At 44.3% G+C, this 19663-nt stretch overlaps 1 protein-coding gene across 1 annotated transcript in view; it reads right to left on the bottom strand.

The window, feature by feature from the left end:
• Window positions 1-11743, bottom strand: part of PRCC (proline rich mitotic checkpoint control factor) — a 37870-nt gene extending 26127 nt beyond the window's left edge. The window contains exon 1 of the mRNA XM_028502674.2: window positions 10853-11743. Coding sequence (XP_028358475.1) covers window positions 10853-11314 — 462 coding nt within the window. The 5' untranslated portion in view covers window positions 11315-11743. The remainder of the gene's footprint in view (window positions 1-10852) is intronic.
• Between the last annotated feature and the right edge of the window lie 7920 nt (window positions 11744-19663).

The raw sequence follows: 19663 nt of genomic DNA, 5'->3' as shown, positions 1-19663 counted from the left end.
ACTTCTAAAACCACTTACATAAACTACATAACCACAGGTCTGGGGAACTCCAGTGGGATTAAGTGGTGTGTTAACTACTCTTCCATGAAGCATTAAAGGTCAAAGCCATTGGAAAAATCCATTCCCTCTCCAAGTTTGATCTATTGTCTGCCAAACAGTTGTTCATGTTCAGAAAGAAGGCAAGCAAATGACGACTAAGAATTTGGGGCAAGACGAGAGGTCATCTGTGTTCTCTCCCTGACTCATCAGAACTGTTTCTAATATAACCTCTCACACTGAAAATATCTAAACTTTTAACTTAATACCAGTTCTCAGTATCTTCAAATATCAGAAAGTTGCAAAGCAAATGAATAGCAAGTTTAACATTTTATTTTTAAAATAAAATGTTTATTTTTAAAATAAAATAAAATGTGGAGTGACTTAGTGAATTGAGCACAGGCCTGGGAACCAAAGGGTCACTGGTTCGATTCCCAGTCAGGGCACATGCCTGTGTTAGGCCAGGTCCCCAGTAGGGGGCGTGTGAGAAGCAACCACACATTGATGTTCCTCTCCCCCTCTCCCTTTCTTTGCCTCTCTCTAAAACTAAATAAATAAAATCTTTTTAAAAAGAGAGAGCACAAGCCTATTCTACACAGGCCCTATTCTACTCCGTGCTATGTATGTACACAGGGCTTCCCAACTGGTGTCCCGTGGCTGGGTTCCCGCTATGATATTGGTCCATGAAGCCCACAGGGCACCCTGCAGGACTTGGAGCACGTAGACTCCTGGCTTGCTGGTTTCCAGAGACAAAACCTGGATCATTTACTCCAGTGTCCTTCAAAGATTTTCTGTGTGTGCCATGATAAAAAAAGCCCCTTCCTTCAAAGACCTTCCAGTCCAATAAGAAGAATGACAAATACCTAAACAACTGTAATAAAGGCAGTAAGAGTTAAGGGCATCAAGTATGGTTCAAATATCACTTCAAAGACTTGTTGTTCCTATATCTGTGCTTTCTTTCACGTAAGTCCCTTGACTTAGAACTCTCCCTCCCTGTACCTATGTCACTTGCCAACACTCACCCTCCTGTCAATCTGCACTCTGTACTTCCTTATCCCAAACTCCTGAGAAGCCTTCCCGGTGAATCTCATCTTGTACTTTTTTACTCCGTGTCACTGATTTGTTGGTATAGGATCACACTAATCCTGATTTATTTGTGCTTTGCTCTGGAAATGTTACATTTTTCGTATGTGTATTCTTGCCTCTACTCTGACAACAAAGGCCCTATAATTTAATATTGCTGCACAGGAGTCTGTACATAATGTTTTAATTATTTTCTGCCAAATATATTTAAAAAACCACTTACCTGTCTCAGTATTTAACTGTGAGGACTAAGAGTGTGGTAGAGGAAAGGATACTATGTGCCAGGCAACTTACAATCGTTCACTTGGTCCTTAAAATAACATTTCAAGGTAATAAGCACTGATATCTCAACTTTATGGTTAAGAAAAACAAGGCTTGGAGAGGTTAAATAATGGCTGAGTTAGTTCTGGCTCCCATGCTTCTGCAACAACATTGCGCCGAGCTGTCCAGGCTTCAGAGCCACACTGACCAGACCCTACTAGGCCCCACAAGACACAGCCAAGAAAGTACCAGACACAAAATCAGAAATACAGGTTTGAGTCTCAGCTTTGCCACTTACTGGCTAGGGAATCCCCAATAAGCCATCTAACTAACTCCCCAAGCCTCAGTTGGAAATACCCATGTCACACAGGTGTTCTAGGGACTGCCTGAGCTCCTATGAGTGACAATATATATAAAATCCTAAAGAGTTCAGGGGTTATTGTTCTCTCTGGCCTGCCAAGATGTCAAACTCGACCAAAGAAAAAGCTTTAAGCCCCAAACACTTAAGCATTTTCAACCTTTTCTCTCTGTTCTAAACTCCCATTGCCCCAGGCGCTCCTGACCACCTTCCCTGTTTTGACAGTGAAGACTTACATCCTTTGCAGCAGACCACACAGAACCACCTCACTATGGAGTATGTAAGGGTCTCATGAAATCCCCAGGCACATTTAAACTTTAACATCTCACACACTAGGTTCAATGGAAACAATCTGAAAATAAATAAATTTTATCCAAGTTTAAGATGATTACATTTATAAAATTGGACAAGCATATTCTTAGATACTGTGACAAAAAGTGGCCACTGTGAAAATGTAGGCAGATTGTCCTATAACTACCAGAACTGAAGGCACTTCAATTCAATTTATCTTTAAAGAGCAGAGATTGTGTCCTGCCTGGTGTGGCTCAGCTGGTTGAGCACTGTCCCGCAAACCAAATGGTTGCATATTCGATTCCCGGTCAGAGCATATGCCTGAGTTGCAGGTTTGGTCCCCCGGTTGGGGTTTGTATAAGAGGGAACGGATCAATGTGTCTCTCTTATATTGATGTTTCTCTTCCACTTTCCCTTTCTTTCTTTTTCTTTTTAATTTTTTAAAAAGATTTTATTTATTTATTTTTAGAGAGGGAAGGGAGGTAGATAGAGAGAGAGAGAAACATCAATGTGCGGTTGCTGGGGGTTATGGCCTGCAACCCAGGAACATACCCTGGCTGGGAATCGAACCTGTGACACTTTGGTTCGCAGCCCAAGCTCAATCCACTGAGCTATGCCAGCCAGGGCTTTCCTTTTCTTTAGAATCAATAAAGGAGCCCTATCTGGTGTGGCTCAGTGGATTCAGCACTAGCCTGGGAACCAAAGGGTCACCGGTTCGATGACCAGTCAGGGCACATGCCTGGGTTTCGGACCAGGTCCCTATTGGGTAGCATATGAGAAGCAAACACACATTGATGTTTCTCTTCCTCTCTCCTTCTCTCTCCTTTCCACTCTCTCTAAAAAATAAATACATAAGTAAAATCTTTAAAAGAAAAAAGAATAAAAGAAAAAATTGTTTAAATAATAAATAAATATCAGACATTGTTTCCATTATACTGACATCTTAAAAAACTGTACAAAGACCTTAGAAATAAATACCTCATTATTTCTGGATTTAGAAGACTACTATGGCTATGCACATCATCCTTCTCTCTTTGAACTTATCATATGAATCCACTAAACCCCATTATAAATCATCTCATGATGGGCACTAAACATGACAAACTCCCTAAAACAGCGCACTAAAACAAGACCCTCAAAAAATGTGCTGTGCCCCTAAGCTCTTGTTAAGTCATGTCTGCTGATGTTTGAAGGAGGGGTAGAAGTGAAGGTACACCCTTTAAAGCTGACAAACAGAGTTCAGGAACATTCACTAACCACCCAGGGCCACAGGGTAAGTTCCAAAGGACTGGAAGAGTGCCAAAATAAAATAAGGACCACCTTTTGCCCCTAGGATGGAGTTAGCTAAAATATATAACTATAGCCAACTCCATCCTAGAAAAGGTTGGAAAGGGAACCTCGCTGGTTCACTATGAAAAGAAGTTTACATACCACTCAAAGCACTTCTGGGCATGTGGGGGCCTGAATGAAAACAGGAAACAGAAGGAAAGCTCAGCAAGGAATTTTCCAAATACTTCACAAAGATAATGAATTTTGGTCTAGAGTACCAAAAAGCAGAAAGATGACTAATCCAAATTATAAAAGTAAAAGATATGCCAAATACCCTCCAGTCACCCTGTGGAGGGATGCAGGGAGGAGGAGATATAGCTGCCTTGAAGCATTTGAAAGGAAAATCAATTCAGCTTCTATCAAGTAACTGGCTAGAAGCAATGGGCTTATCCTGAGCCCACAGAATTTAATTTAGACTTCAGGAGAACCTCCTTGACAGTGAGAGGTACAGACGCATACTGGTTTTGTTGTTGTTTTTTTAAATCACAGTAAAACACATATAACAAAACATACCATTTTAAACCATTTTAAGTATACAATTCAGTGACGTTAAGTACATTCACAATGTTGTCCAACGATCACCACTGTCTCCAGAAACTTGTCATCACCCGGAACAGAAGCTCTGCACCTGTTAAACACTGACTCCCCACTCCTACTCTCCACCCCCCAGCAGCTGCTAATACTACTCTACTTCCCACATCTATGAATTTGCCTATTCGGGTTCTTCACATAAGTGGAATCACACTACATGGGGCCTTTTGTGTCTAGCTTATTATTTACTTAGCATATGATCTCCAAAGCCCATCCATGTTGCAGCATATATCAGAATTTCATTCCTTTTTTAAAATACTTTTTAAAGATTTTATTTATTTATTTTTTTAGTGAGAGGGGAAAGGTGGGAGAAAGAAGAGTAACATCGATGTGGATGTGCTGGAGAAACACTGATTGGCTGCCTCTCTCATGTTCCCACTCGGGGACCTGCCCCACAACCCAGGCACGTGCCCTGACTGGGAATCAAACCAGCAACCCCTTGATCCACAGGTCGGTGCTCAATCCACTGAGCCATACCAGCCAGGTCTCTCATTCCTTTCTAAAGCTGAATAATGTTCCCCGGTAACTACATAGCACATTTTCTTGATTACCCATCTGTTTATGGACATTTGGGTTGTTGCCATATTTTGGCTACTGTGGATAGTGCTGCTATGACAGTGGTGTACTATCTGTTTGAGCCCCTGCTTTTTCTATTTTAAGGAATATTTTATTTATATTTAGAGAGAGGAGAAGGGAGGGAGAAAGAGAGAGAGAAACATGAATGTGAGAAACATCAATCTGTCGCCTCTCACTCACCCCCAACTGGGGACCTGATCAGCAAGCCCGGTATGTGCCCTGACTGGGGAATCCAATCGGCAACCGACCTTTTGCTCTGCAGAACGACGCCCAACCCACTGAGCCACTCAGGCTGAGTCCCTGATTTCAACTGTTTTCACCTAAGAGTGAAATTGCTGGATCATATGGTAATTCTAATTTACTTTTCGAGGAACTGTCAAACTGTTTTCCACAGGGATATATTCAACGGAGGCTGTAGAGTCAATTCCTAGAGAGTACTAAAGACCAGTGTGACAGGTAATCCAAGTGGGTCTGCACCACTGGCCAGAGAGAAATGGGTAACGCTAGAAATACCAGAGCACCCAGGGCTGGGAGAAGTGTGCTGGGCTAGAACAGGCACTCCCGAGATTTGGAGGCACAAACTGGCTGCCTTTCTTAAGAAGAAAGTGTTTTATTTCTCTTTGGCCTCACAAGAGCCTGAACCTCAGTGGCCACCTCTGTCCTCTCTGTTCCAGCTGCCAAGAGTGACAAGACACACACACCCGAGACTGCTGAGCAAGAGCGGAAACAGACGTTTTCCATTAAGCTAAGCCCAGTGGGATCCACTAATCTATCAGGGCCTCATTCCCAACGGCAGCCTCCCTCTTATCTTTCCAGGCTCTGGTTCTGACAGACTCTCTCTTCAAAAAGCAATCACTAGTTGCCAGGGCCAGGAGCCAAGGAGGAAATAAGGGCCCAAGCACGGACAGACAGACAGACAGAGACTCAATCACTACTACACTCCTCTCTGCTATTAATCTCAATTAGCTACATTCACCAACTTTTTTTCACTCTTTGTTCTGAAATATCTTTTGCTTGTATCTGTCCTTTAGTTAGGTTATCACTTTCTCTCCCATTTTTGCACCCCTCGTTGTATTGCTTTCCTATTTCTGGTTACCTGAGGCTCTTCTATCTTAATAGGCACTATGATAGACAAAACAAAAACATATCTCGATGCAAATACGACTTTCTGCTACTCCCAAATTGTGTGGTTTTAGGCAAATCCCCTGTACTCTAAATTTCCATTTCCTCATCTGTACAGTAGGACTAACACCCTTACAGAGTCACGGAAGTGCCTCCACAATGTCAGACATTAAGCAAGGGCCCCACGAGTGCTGGTGGGGCACTCTTTCCTATCAATACAGAGCCAAAACTTAGCTTAATCCACTTCAATCAACTCTTAATTACCTGGTTAACAGAAATGACCAGAATCAGTGAAATCTTAGTCTCACAACTTTAAACTTTCCACTATCTGGGTAAACTATCTGTTTTTTGTTTCTTGGTCTTTATAAATGGTTAATTTTTTTTAATTTATGGATTTTAGAGGAAGAGGAAGGGGGGCAGAGAGAGAAACATCCATTTGTTGTTCTGCTTATTCATGCACTCATTGGTTGATTCTTGTAGGTACTCTGACCGGGAATTGAAACTTCAACCTTGGCATATCAGGATACTCTAATCCACTGAGCACCCAGCCAGGGCTGGATCAATAATCTCAAAGTATGGGTAATACTAATCCAGATAACCACGAAACTCCTATTGGCTTCGAAATGCGCATTCTGACAGAAAACTCTTCCAACAGACCCCTCTAATTTTGGTTTTCTACATCCTAATTTTAAAAGTCTGCATCCTCTAAGCCACAGGTGGCAAACACAAGGCCCGTGGGCCCAATCCAGCCCTCCACCTTGTTTTATCCAGCCCAGCACCTTGTTTTATCCAGCCCAGCACCTTGTTTCTACCTGGTGGCAGCGCCAAGCTCCTTGCCCCTGGTTAAGGACTAGTTACATTTATATAGTCCTAAAATTACATTCAGCCTTTTGAAGGCAACCTCAGGGCTGATGTGGACCCCAGTGAAAGTGAGTGACACCCCTGCAGTCTAAGCCCATGAAATCGACAATTGAGCCATGCCTGGAAGTAGCTTGGGTCAGAGCAAGAAGGAAAAGAGGATAACTATCCATTTAATGGACCATTCCTAACTCCTCACATAAATCAAAAGCTGAAATTTGATTTTGCAACACACCTGGAGAGAGAATATGGTACTAACCTGTCCCTTGGCTACAGCTAATTGAGGTGTGACCCAAATCAAACCAATCTCTCCTGGAAAAATAGAATTGGTACTAAGATTGTATTTGAACCTGGGCTGCTCACTAAAAGGAAGGAAATGAAAAACAAGAAGGTGTGCATGGCCATCTTTCACCTGCAACAAAAACGAAGAAGCAGAGGAAACTCTTCTGCAGACAAAGAATAAATCAAATGTGCAAGAAGCTGTGTGGGTCCCCAAAAGATCTCTAATTCCTGATTCCAAGCCCAGGAGCTTCAGTACGTTTTTATACTTCCAACTAATTAAATCTTCTCTGCCTCCTGAATTCCCTAAGTAAATGGCACCACTATGCCCTGGCCAGATGGCTCAGTTGATTGGAGCATGGTCCCATACACCAAAAAGGCTGTAGGTTCAATCTCCAGTCAGGGCACATACATGAGGCAACCGATTGATGTTTCTCTCACATTGATGTTTCTCTGTCTTTCTCTAAAAGGCACAAGATCAACCTTGAATCCTCACCTTCATCCATGATATCCAATCAATCCTGTAGTCTTATCACTTCTACCTCTTAAGTAGACCTGGAACCCCCAGTTCTCTCCACCCGCTGCTACACCCTTCCCCAGACCTCTATCATTGCACACCCTGTGTCTCTGCCAGTCTCGCTCCCTCCAGCGAGGGAGCACTGTGATCAGACAATGCTTGCTCAGCCTTTAAGGGCCCCCCACTACCCCCAGAATTACACAGTAGGCTTTAGCATGGCACCTAAGACCTATTACCATCTGGCCTCAGCCTGTCCCTCTATAGCCCCAACTTGCATCACTCCCCCTACCCACCCATGTGCTCCAGCTACTGTACCTTACTCACTTCCGATTCCCCCAGAGCACTTTCATTCTCTCTCACCACTAAGCTTTCATTCACTTTGTTTCCACTGCTTAATGCACCCCTCCCCTCTACACCCCTCTTTCTCTGGCTACCTCCTACTCATCTGTCTTACCTCTGTTCAGACATCTCCTCCTCCTGGAAGCCTCCCCATCCTGTGGACTGGTGTGCTCCCACGGCACCAGCTCTATCACGGTTCTCCTCTGACCTGATCTAAAGTCTATTTCCTTGTCAGCCTCCTCCAATGGGCCATAAGCTCCTTTTGAGCAGGGTCTATCATGCTCACTACTGTACTCTTAGCCCCTGGCAGAGAAGCAGCTCAACAATGAATTAACCAATTTAATTAATAAGAGTTCACAGTTAATTACTTCTACTTTAGTACCGAACTCTACAGGGAAATTACATAAGGAAACCTAATTCATTTATTTAAACATGTACTAAGAGCCTACTAAGTGCATGACATAAAGCTTAGATCCAGAGGGGCTTAGAACTGGAGGGGGCAGAAGCCAAAGGTCACGGTCACCTGATCATCTTGAATTTTCTTAAGCTGCCTTTCCCCAGAAATTGTGCTCAAAAAACAATAGTAACTTGAACAGAAAAAAAAAAAAATGGGAAACTAAACCAGCTAACATGTGACTTAATTTTAATTATGCGTATCACAGTTCACCTCAGGAATTTACTGAATTATACTTACAAAGAAGGGATGGTTAAGAGTCCTCAGAGTTTTCTACCACTTCAGCCAGCCTAAACTGAAGGTTCTACAGCAACTTTTTCTACTGAAACAGACCTAGAACTGAACCTTTCCACTGTCACTACAGAAGGAGGCAGGATGATACAAAGTGCCACCTTCCCCCATATATCACAATTAGGCTGAGATAAAGAATGGGGAGAAAACTGTGAAGAGGGGAGAAAAGAAAATGCCAAAGAAATGAACCTATCTCCCTCTGTCATATTCAGGAACTTTCCTTTATTTCTGAGTAAGTCAAAGACGAAGTAAGTTTCAGTGCAGCAACAGAAGGCTTTTCTGTGTGTCTTTTTTAAAGATTTTATTTTTATTTTTAGAAGAGGGAAAGGGAGGGAGAGAGTAAGAGAAACATCAACATGCCATGCGTGAGAGAAACAATGACTGGTTGCCTCTCGCACGCCCCCAACCGGGATGAACTGCAACCCAGGCATGTGCCCTGACTGGGAACAGAACCAGAGACCTTTCTGTTCACAGGACAGCACCCAACCCATTAAGCCATACCCGTCAGGGCACAGAAGACTTTTTTGCACCCGAGACTTAAAAATGACAGGCTCAGGTGACAAAGAAGGAGAAAATAATATGAAAGAAAATTTAGAACAAGATAGGGAGGAAGATTCTGAAAACTCCTTCCAAGAATAATCCATATTCATTAGAGTTCATTCACTCAGAAAATATTTAAGTAGTACTCTGTATGTGCCAGACATTGTTTTAACCACTAAAGACATAGCAGTGAATAAAATAAACCATAAGCCCAATAAAATATACCTTATGTTAGATGGTGGTTAAGTACTGTAGAGAAAAATAAAACAAAGCAAGAGGTGGGGAAGTATGAGTGATAGGAGGTTGCACTTCATTTTATTGAACTTTTTTTTTTTTTAATCAATGTGTGGTTGCCTCTCACATGGCCCCCACTGGGGACCTGGCCTGCAACCCAGGTATGTACCCTGACTGGGAATCGAACCTGCGATGCTTTGGTTCGCAGCCCAAGCTCAATCCACTGAGCTATGCCAGCCAGGGCCATTTTATTTTTAGACGGGGGAGGGAGAAAGAACAGGAGAAACGGTGTGCGAGAAAATGGATTAGTTGCCCCTCTCATGCCCCCAACTGGGGATCTAGCCTACAACCCAGGCATGTGCCCTGACTGGGAATGGAACTGGCCACCTTTCAGTCCACAGGCCGATGCACAATCCAATGAGCCACACCAGCCAGGGCTCAAACTTAAATAGGTAGGCTGGGAAGTTCTCACTGAGAACATGTCTTTCAAGCCAAGACTTGAAAGAGGTGAAGGAGAAAACATTAGGATACCTGGGGAAGAACCGGAGACAATAGCAAGAGCCAAGAATGGAAACTGTCCCTAGGCAGTGTTGGAAGTCTGAAGAAAGGCAGTTAAGAAAAGAACAAGCTTCTCCTGGGGAGTAACCAAGGTAAGCCAGGGACTGACCAGTTAAGGTACTCAGGTAACTCGAAAACATTACCTGTCCCTATAATGTCTCCTCTATACCCAAAGTACTCACTCCAGAAAAGGTCCTCTAGTTTTTTGCTCTAAAATACAGAAAAATAAGCTTGGCTGCCTCTTCTAGAAATAGTACCCAAGCATCCTAATTCATCTAGGCTTGACAATACCTAAACCACAGATGGCAAACACAAGGCCACAGGCCGAATCCCCGCGGCCCTCCACCTTGTTTATCCCGCCAACTCTCACTTAACTGTTAAGGAGTAGTTACATTTATACAGTCCTAAAATTACATTCCACCCTTTGAAGGCAACAGCGAGGCTGATGTGGCCCCAGTGAAAATGAGTTTGACAGCCCTGGCCTAAACGATGAAACTGAGGCACCGACCTAGAGTTCAGACAAACCACTCTTAATCTCTGTGCCCTTAACCAGTAAAATTCTACAAGCTGAACATGTTTGTCCCCCTGCAAAAAACTGGAAGGGTATCTCCCAGAGTGCTGTCATAAGCATGCCAAATGGTCCCTAAGTGTCCTCAAAAATAGAGTCCAGCATTCCTCCCCTTTTCATTCAGACCCTGATGCTTTTAAGTTCAGAGTCAAAGGAAAGTTTAGTCAAGAATGTTCAGCAAAGTGTAAGAATCCTGTCTCCCGTGACTTCTTCAGGTACTAGACTTGACGCCGTTCTCAGCATAAGAAAGAAAACGAAACAAAAAACCCGGCCTGAGCTAAAGATACAACAAAAGGAGCAGGACCAAGTGTCCCTAGGCCTGAGGCGGGGTCTGTGATTGCCTAGAGATAGTATGTGGCCCTTCTGCGGGCAGCTCCAGCCAGCTTCAAGAAACCCGCATGGACCTTACTAACTCCTCAAAGTTGACAAACTTAGCTCAATTGCACTGAACCAGGAATTTAGTGGTCTGGAATGAACGGAAGCACTTATGGGAGGGAATCCTTCTTCCAGCTGAGCCCATGCCCAAACCCGATGGACAGTTTGGGGGTGCCCTCCCCAGATACTCACATCCCCCTTATGCAGCTCTGGCGCCGCAATCTTCACGGGCTCTGTCCTCTTCTTTGGCTTGGGAAGCCCCAGGGGGGGCCCGGCACCGCCGATAGAGGGGGGCAGACTGAGGCCAGGGCCGAGGGCCGAGGGCAGCCCCAATCCCAGCCCCTCCCCAACTCCCGCTGCTTCTGCCGGGCTCACGCCTGGAGGTGGGGGGAAGCCTCCCAGGCCGAAAGGCAAGGGGGGAGGAGGCTGCAGCCGGGGGTCTCCACTGGGTGGGGGCAGTAACAGCGGTGGGGGAAAGGATGGGGCTAGCATCTGAGGGGGCGGAGGCAGCAAGGCCGGACCCTTGGGTGCGGGAAGAGAAGCGAACAAGCCCCCTAAGGTGGGCCCAGATGTAGGTGCCACCGCCTCCTCCTCCTCCGGCTCAGCCTCATCCGGCTCACTCTCTTCGCTGCTAGCGTAAGCAACCAGCGACATGGCGCCTCTCGCTTTTGGGGCGCCCCTGCCGGCGGACTAGGCCTACTTGAGACCGGGGATGCCCGGAGGCCTAGTGGGCCCCGCCACTCGGCGGGGCAGGGAGCCGTGAAGTCCACCTTCTCCGTACTCTAGGGCTAGCCCCGGCAGGAGCCCATCGCCACAGCTGATTTCCACCGAATAAGGCTTCTCTCTTCACTTAAGCTCCTAATCCCGGGAAACTACACACAGCTAATGGCCGCCGAGTCACTCCGCCCCCTCCTCGCCTTTCTAAAACAGAAACTACAACTCCCAGGGAACACTTTGGCCATAGCCCCATTCTTCGCCGCAGGTTGCTCAGCGCAAGTCACAGTGGGAGTTGGAGTTCGAGGAAAGATTGAGGGGCGCGCAAAAAGATGGGCAACCCGCTTCTGGCGCGAGGTCTTCTGGAATGAGTAGTTTGGGGGGGTGGGGGGGAAGTGGGTGTCTCTTGACAATTACCAGGTGACTACAAACCCCAACGGTCACCGCGGTAGTCACAGAGGAGAGTAAGAGAGCATTTCGGTACTTGAAGTTCCCCAGGGTATAGCCTCTTAAGCGCTAAGCTTTGTGGGAGATGTAGTGCCTTTAGAAACTGCAAGCGATGTCGGGAATTGGAGGGAGTCTGGGAAGGTGGCGGATTGGAGAAAAAATAGCTTAAAGGGAAAGCAATGTGAAAATAAACTGATGAAGTTCCCCGGTCGGCTGAAACCGGGCTGGAATCATACACCCCAAAGAGAAGCAGAGCCCGGGAGATGTGTACGAAATTGGGCTGCGAGCCAGGAGGAACCGAGATTTCAAGTCTAGCAATAAACATAATGTGACATAAGAAAAACGAGCTGATACCCCTCACCTTGATCAAGTTGCACATCGGGAAGCAAACCTAGCCCTTGCAGCCTGGGGACTGGCCTCCCTATACAGCAAACAGTGAGACAGTAAGATGGAAAGGGCCCTAAAAGTCAGAACCAGGTACTTAAGGTTAATCCTTTCCCCAAACGAACTAACTGCATCTCAGCCCCCTTCACACATCTGGGGCATCACTGAATCTATCTCTTTCAACTGTACCTCCCACCTACCCCTCTGCGTATGTTCTGCATATCCGGCTGTGTCTGTGCCTGGTGTTTATGTATTAAAGGCCTTTGTATGCGGCCTTTATATGTATGCCCCTGTATATGATTCTGTACCTGTCCTTTCCTATCCAGCTGTGACCTTGTGTCCTTTTCTTCTTTATCCATCTTTGTTCCTTCCTGTATCCCTGTGACTGAGTGAGTGCCTTCTACTTGTTAGCTCTCTGTGTGTCCTTTACATGTTAATCCACCTCTGTGTGGATGCCACCTCCCTGCTCCCAGAGAGCCAAAGATTGTACTGAACTCAGCCCAAGAAGATTGTTGCAGTTTGAGGAGGAGGCTACAGAGGAAGATGGAAAGGATGATAGGGGGACAATAACAATGGCAACAATGAAAAGGATAGTGAAAGGCCCAGGCTTGATCCTCCATGAAGCCTGATATGGCCCCCTCCTCTATACTCTCTCCATGTGCCTAAATCTCACCCTGCCTGTATAGACAAACTCACGTGACACTTTCTCCATAAAGCCTCCTTAAATATGTTTGCTCTCTGCTCTGGATGTCCAAAGCATTTTTTCTGCATATCAGTTCTTAAACTTTACTTATTTATTTCTAATCCTCACCCAAGAACATGGTTATTGATTTTAGAGAGAGAGAGGAAGGGAGAGAGAAACAGCAATCAGTTGCCTCCCTTACACACTCCGGCCTGGGATCCAACCTGCAGCCTGCAACCTAGGTATGTGCCCTGACCAGGGACTGAACCTGCAACCTTTTGTTGTACAGGATGACACTCCAAACAACTGAGCCATGCTGCCAAGGTGTGATTCTTTTTTTTTAAAGATTTTATTTATTTATTTCCAGAGAGAGGGGAAGGGAGAAAGGAAGAGAGGAAGAAAAACATCAGTGTGTGGTTGCTTCTTATACACTCCCAAATGGGGACCTGGCCTGCAAACCAGGCATGTGTCCTGACTGGGAATCGAACTGGTGACCCTTTGATTTGCAGGCTGGCACTCAATCCACTGAGCCACACCTGCCAGGGCCCAAGCTGTAATTCTTAAACTTTAAGGTACCTGAGATCACTGGGAAAGTCTCTTAAATAAAATGTAAATTTACGAATCAACGCTAAAGAGATTCCCAGTCAGTAAGTGTGGGGTGGGGCCCAGAGTCTGGATTTTTAAGAAACTCCTCAGTTAATTGCAAAGCAGAACCACTTTGAGAAACTAGAACTTCCAGTCCTGGTGTCCTTTGCACAATGCTGACTTCTAACGCCTGCTTTTTGAATCTAGGTTCCCCAACCTATTTTCTGGTGACTTCAGGCAGTCACTTCTCTTCTCTGAGTCTTACTTTTCTTCTTTGAAAAATGGGTAAAGTGTTAAGGAGCCCTGTCCTACTTCTGTGAAAAACAACTGCTATCCACTGTGTAAACACACAGTGAAATGACTTAGAACCCTAAGAGTGTAACTTTCAAAGGGATAGGACCATCCTTGCTCCTTGTGAACACACCGTGCTGCCCTGCAGGGAAACGAAGCCCCACGAGGTCAGGGACCTATCTTTGACAAATATTTTCAAAGCTAGGTCCTCTTACTCTAAAGATTAATGATTCACACAAGAAATTGATAATAGGAACTTTAGAGCAAGGGTGGAAAGGGGATTTATTTATGTGTACTCTTTCATACCTTTAGAAATTTGTAAACTTTACATGTATTATCTATTCAAAAGTAGTAACAATAGTAATAAAGTCTTCCAGAAAAAGATATCAAATTGAACAGATATCTAACTGGGTTCCCACCTGAAATCCTACTTAAACTTCAATAAAAGAATTTTTTGTGAAAAGGTATTAAAGACCATTTTGAAAAGAATTTAACCCCTACCCTAGCTGGTGTGGCTCAGTGGATTGAGTGCCGGCTTGCAAAATGGGGGGCTGCCAGTTCGATTCCCAGTCAGGACACATGTCTGGGTTGCGGGCCAAGTCAGGCCCCTGGTGGGGGGCACGTGAGAGGCAACCACACATTGATGTTTCTTTCCCTCTCTTTCTCCCTCCCTTCCTTTCTAAGATAAATAAATAAAATCTTTTAAAAAAATGTAAACCCAGAACGATGGGACAATGAAAAGAGGAAACCACAGTTACAACGTTTTGGAAGGTGTAAAGCAAATGCCCTAGTGGTAACTGACTTGGCAAATCCAAGACAGCGGAGACCCAGGCTGGCTTTGGGGAATGTAAGAGTCAATATGCTCTGTTGTAAAGCCTCAAAAGGCTCAGGAGAACCTCTGGAAGTGCATGAGACAGGAAGGGAACAAAAAATGATGACTGGTTAAAAGTTGTTTAATAAACTGCCATAGCTCCTCCCCGCTTCATGCTAATGAGAAACTGGCTCTCTCCAACCCCAGAAAAAAACTAAAAGGTGTTTTTCCCCCCTTTTTCTCAAGAGGGAATAAAACATCATTTCTGATATGGGGAAAATTGGGCACAGTCAAGGACAGAGGCACTGCTCAGAAATCAGGGGAATCAGAGCAATATGTACACAAGATACAGAGACCCAACCATTTCTTTCCGAAGACTGGCGGAGGGCTTTACCCTCCATCCTAGACACTGGGAAACTCTCCACTGAAAGTCTGCTCAGCTCAAGAGGTAAGACCTATGGAGTCTGGTATCATAGTTTCAGCCTACAAATTTTCCAACCAGACAATCTTAACAACAAGTTCTCAGCTGACAAGCCCCAACCGCATGCTCAGAGATACAAGATGGATTTTTAGTCCGTCACTCTTAAACATTAGCAGGCACTAAGGATTATATATTGAGGAAAGCCTTTGACATGAGTGATAGAGACAAAACAAACACAAATACAGAAAGTACAGCCCTGACCCATGTGGCTCAGTTGGTTGGCCATTGTCCCACAAACCGAAAGGTCACGGATTTGATTCCTAGTCAGGGCACATGGCTGGGTTGCAGGCCAGGTCCCCCACTGAGGGGAGGAGGCAACCTATCAATAGGTGTTTCTCTTGCACATCAATGTTTCTCTCCCTCTCTCTCTCACTCCCTTCCCCTCTCTCCAAAAATAAATAAAACCTTTTAAAAATACATAGAGCCCTGGCTACTGTGGCTCACTGTATTGGGCACTGGTCTGCCCGCCAAAAGATCACCAGTTTGGTCCCCAGTTAGAGCACATGCCTGGGTTGCAGGCCAGGTCCCCAATTGGGGGGGGGGGGGGGCGTGTGAGAGGCAACCAATCCATGTATCTCTCACACATTGATGTTTCTCTGCCTCTCTTCCTCCCTCCCTTCCTGTCTCTCTAAAATAAATAAATAAAATATTTTTAAAAATAAAAATATATAGAAAGTGCAGATTAGAAAATTTTAAAAACCTACCAATAATTTTCTTACATAAACTAGTGAAGGTACTGTATATGTTAAACAAAAAAGAACTCCATAAAAAAATGACATGCAGCCCTGGCTGGCGTAGCTCAGTGGATTGAGCACGGGCTGGGAACCAAAGTGTCCCAGGTTCGATCCCCAGCCAGGGTACATTCCTGGGTTGCAGGCCAGAACCCCCAGCAACCGCACATTGATGTTTCTCTCTCTCTCTCTCTGCCCCTCCCTCCCTTCCCTCTCTAAAGATAAATAAATAAAATTAAAAAAAAAATGACATGCATCCCTTGCCAGGTAGCTCAGTTGGTTAGAGTATCCTCCCCATACACCAAGGTTGCTGGTTTGATCCCCAGTCAGGGAACATACAAGAAAGAAGCAATGAATGTATAAATAACTGGAACGATAAATCGATGTTTCTTTCTCTCTCTCTCTCTCTTTGTACCTTCCCCTCTCTCAAATCAATAAATAAAATTTTTAAAAAATTATATTAATATTTTTAAAGATCTTATTTAGAGATTTTTACAGAGAGGGGAAGGGGGGAAAGAGGAGAGAAACATCAAAGTGTGAGAGAAACACTGATCAGCTGCCTTTTGCACACCTCCAGCTGGGGACTTGGCCTGCAACCCAGGCATGTGCTCTGACTGGGAATCGAACCCGCAACCCTTTGTTTTGCAGGCTGGTGCTCAATCCACTTATCCACACCAGAAAAGGCTGAAAAAAATTTTTTAAATTATTTTTAGTGTTGTTCAATTATAGTTGTCCTCATTTTTCCCCATTGCTCTTCCCTGCCCTGCCAACCCCCCCCCATCCCTCATTCAGTCCCCACCCCCATACTATTGTCCTTGTCCATGGGTCCTTTATACATGTTCCTTGACTTGACCCTTCCCCTTCTTTCCCCATTATCACCCCTCCCTCCCTCCCCTCTGGTCACCATCAGTGTGTTCTTTATTTCCACGTTTCTGGTTCTATTTTGTTCACTGTTTGTTATTGATTAGGTTCCACTTATAGGTGAGCTCATATGGTATTTGTCCTTCACAGCCTGGCTTATTTCACTTAGCATAATGCTCTACAGTCCCATCCATGCTGTCATGAAGTGTACGAGCTCCTTCTTTCTTTCTAAAAAATATTTTTTAAAATATAAGAGCACAGGGCAACAAAGCAGAGGTGCCAAAGGATGGAATATATATATATGTGTATATAGATAGATAGATAGATAAAATTCTCACTAGAAGAGTTGGAATAAAAAGTTAAGAAAATCAGAGAACTGGCCCAGAAATATCTGAATAATGAGTTCCAGAAATAAGAAAGAAAGAAAGAGCAGAAAAAAACAGAGGTGAGTAAATCATCAGTGGAATAATTACAGCCCTGCCTGGTGTGGCTCAGCTGGTTGGAGAGTCTTCTCCCAAAGTGAAAGGTGGTCGGTTCAATTCCCAGTCCTAGGTTGCAGGTTTGATCCCCAGTCAGGGGAGTCAGGACTCTATGAGAAGCAACCGATCAATGTTTCTCTCCCTTTCTCTCTCTCTAAAAATAAATAAATAAAATCTATTTATTGAGGGAAACGAAGAATTTATGAGGCTGAGATGAACAGAGGAAAGATCTAATCCATGGATTCCCATCAATAGATAATACTTAAAATTAAATAAATTGAGAAGTCGCCATAAAAGCATGTTGCTTAGAAACATAGAGATAAATCGCCAAAATTAGTTAAAATACTTTGCATGTTGAATGCTGTTGTCTTGGGAGAAAGGGAATAGAAAGAAGTGGGAGCTAGGACCACTGTGTTTGCATTAAAATTTTGTAGAAATCTGCATGTTTAGATCATATGCCTATGTAACTTAAATAATAGCAGCAACAACAAACTCAAATGCACAGAAGTGAAGTTACCATGATCCTTGGTTCTTAATTACTTTCACCGTTGGTCTGCACATGACCCTCACTGATTCATTTCAGATGAATATAATCAATACCCACATACCTGTCACCCCAACCTTTCCCACTAATTGATACTTTCCTATGCTCCCCTTTCTCATCAGGGACCCCACTTCCCCCCCAACACTAGGTATCCTCTGTCCTAAAACTACATATATGTAAATTTTTTCACATCTATTTACTCCTGAAAATATTGTTCAATTTCAACTGTTTTTAACTTTTATCAAAAGGGTGACAAGTTGTAATGGCTAACATTTTTTACTCAGTATTATATTTCTTAGATTCATCCACATTGAACGTATTTATTTTTTAATAATATTCCTTTGTATGAATCTGCAACAATTTACTATGTGTTCTCCTGCTGATGAACATTCGAGTTGTTTCTAAGTTTTCCCTATTATGAACAAACCTGTGATGTTCTTCTCCACATTTCCTAGTGCACACACACAGTATTTCTCGTGTGTACTGTATATGTTTAAGAGTGGAAATAATGGGCCCTGGCTGGTGTAGCTCAGTGGATCAAGCTTGGGCTGCGGACCAAAGGGTGGGAGAGGCAACCACACATTGATGTTTCTTTCCCTCTCTTTCTTCTTCCCGTCCCTGTCTCTAAAAATAAATACATAAAATCTTTTTTTAAAAAAAGAGTGGAAATAATGGGCCATAGGGTCTGTGAAAGACCTTACAACTTGCTTCCAAACTGAATTCCAAAGCAACATAGAAGTGAATCTGTTTGTCCATAACTTTCCAGCATCTGGCACTGTCGGATGTCTTAGTTTTTGCCTATTTAACAAGTATACATGGTTTCTTACTTTGATCTTGATTTGAGTTTTGCTAATCACTAATGAGAGTGACTGTTCCCTTACATATATATTGGCCATTTGTATTTTTTCTTTCTTTTTTTTTAAGATTTTATTTATTTATTTTTAGACAGAGAGGAAGGGAGGGAGAAAGAGAGGAAGAGAAACATCAGCATGCGAGATACATGGATCAGTTCTCTCTCACACACCCCCCACTGGGGACCTGGCCTGCAACCCAGGCATATGCCCTGACTGGGAATTAAACCAGTGACACTTTGCTTCACAGGCTGGCGTTCAATCCACTGAGCCACACCAGCCAGAGCTGTATTTTTTTTCTTATATGAAACTCTTGTCCATGAATTTTGCCCATTTTCATATTGGGTTGTTTGTATTCTTTTATATTAATTTATAAGTGTTCTTTAAATAGATAATCTTGGCATAATCTTATCTTGGTTTGCAAGAATACTTTGAAAAATATATAAACATACCAAAAAAATAGAGGAGAGAGGGCAGAGAAGGATGGGATTTGGTGTGAGAAAACTAGAGGCTTCCAAAGGGGGACAGTAAAGTCCAAACAGGGCCAAGGTGTGCCAGGCGCCCACGGCTAGAAACCAGCTTACTAGCAGCCAGCACCTGTCTTATTCCGCACATTGGCCCAGGGCCTGGCACAGAACCTAACAAAACCTGAGGAATATACATGGGGGTAAATGAATGGGTGACCAGGTGAATGAATGAAGCCCCAAGTCCATAGGGAATGTGGTGGCAGAAACAGCCTTTCAGTGCCCCCAATGCCATCTGTCCCCACAGAAGCCACTACAATTGGCTTCCTCCAATAGGACGAAACCTGTTGCTCTATGCAGGGGGAGGCAACCTCTCCCCCGAGAGGGCCAGAGCGGCCACTAGGGCTCCATCATCAGTCCAGAAAAGGTTCCATGGCCCCATGGCCTCACCTGTGCACCTCCCAGGCTCCTCTCCTCTTCAAGCCTCCATCCCTGGGGTCTCAGAGGCAACACCCCCACCAGGAGAGGCTGAAATGGGAAACATAGCCGTGGCAGCTCTGTAGGCCTGATCCTGACCCTGGATCTCACTCCTTTAAGCCCCAGGGACCAAGGAGAAAGCAGACAACCTGGGGTTGGTGACAGGGTAGAGCGGTGGGCTTCTCATCCAACCTCAAGTTC

Source organism: Phyllostomus discolor, chromosome 14, assembly GCF_004126475.2.
Source record: "Phyllostomus discolor isolate MPI-MPIP mPhyDis1 chromosome 14, mPhyDis1.pri.v3, whole genome shotgun sequence".
NCBI classification, from domain to species: Eukaryota; Metazoa; Chordata; class Mammalia; order Chiroptera; family Phyllostomidae; genus Phyllostomus; species Phyllostomus discolor.
This window is presented reverse-complemented; position numbering and strand designations above follow the sequence as displayed.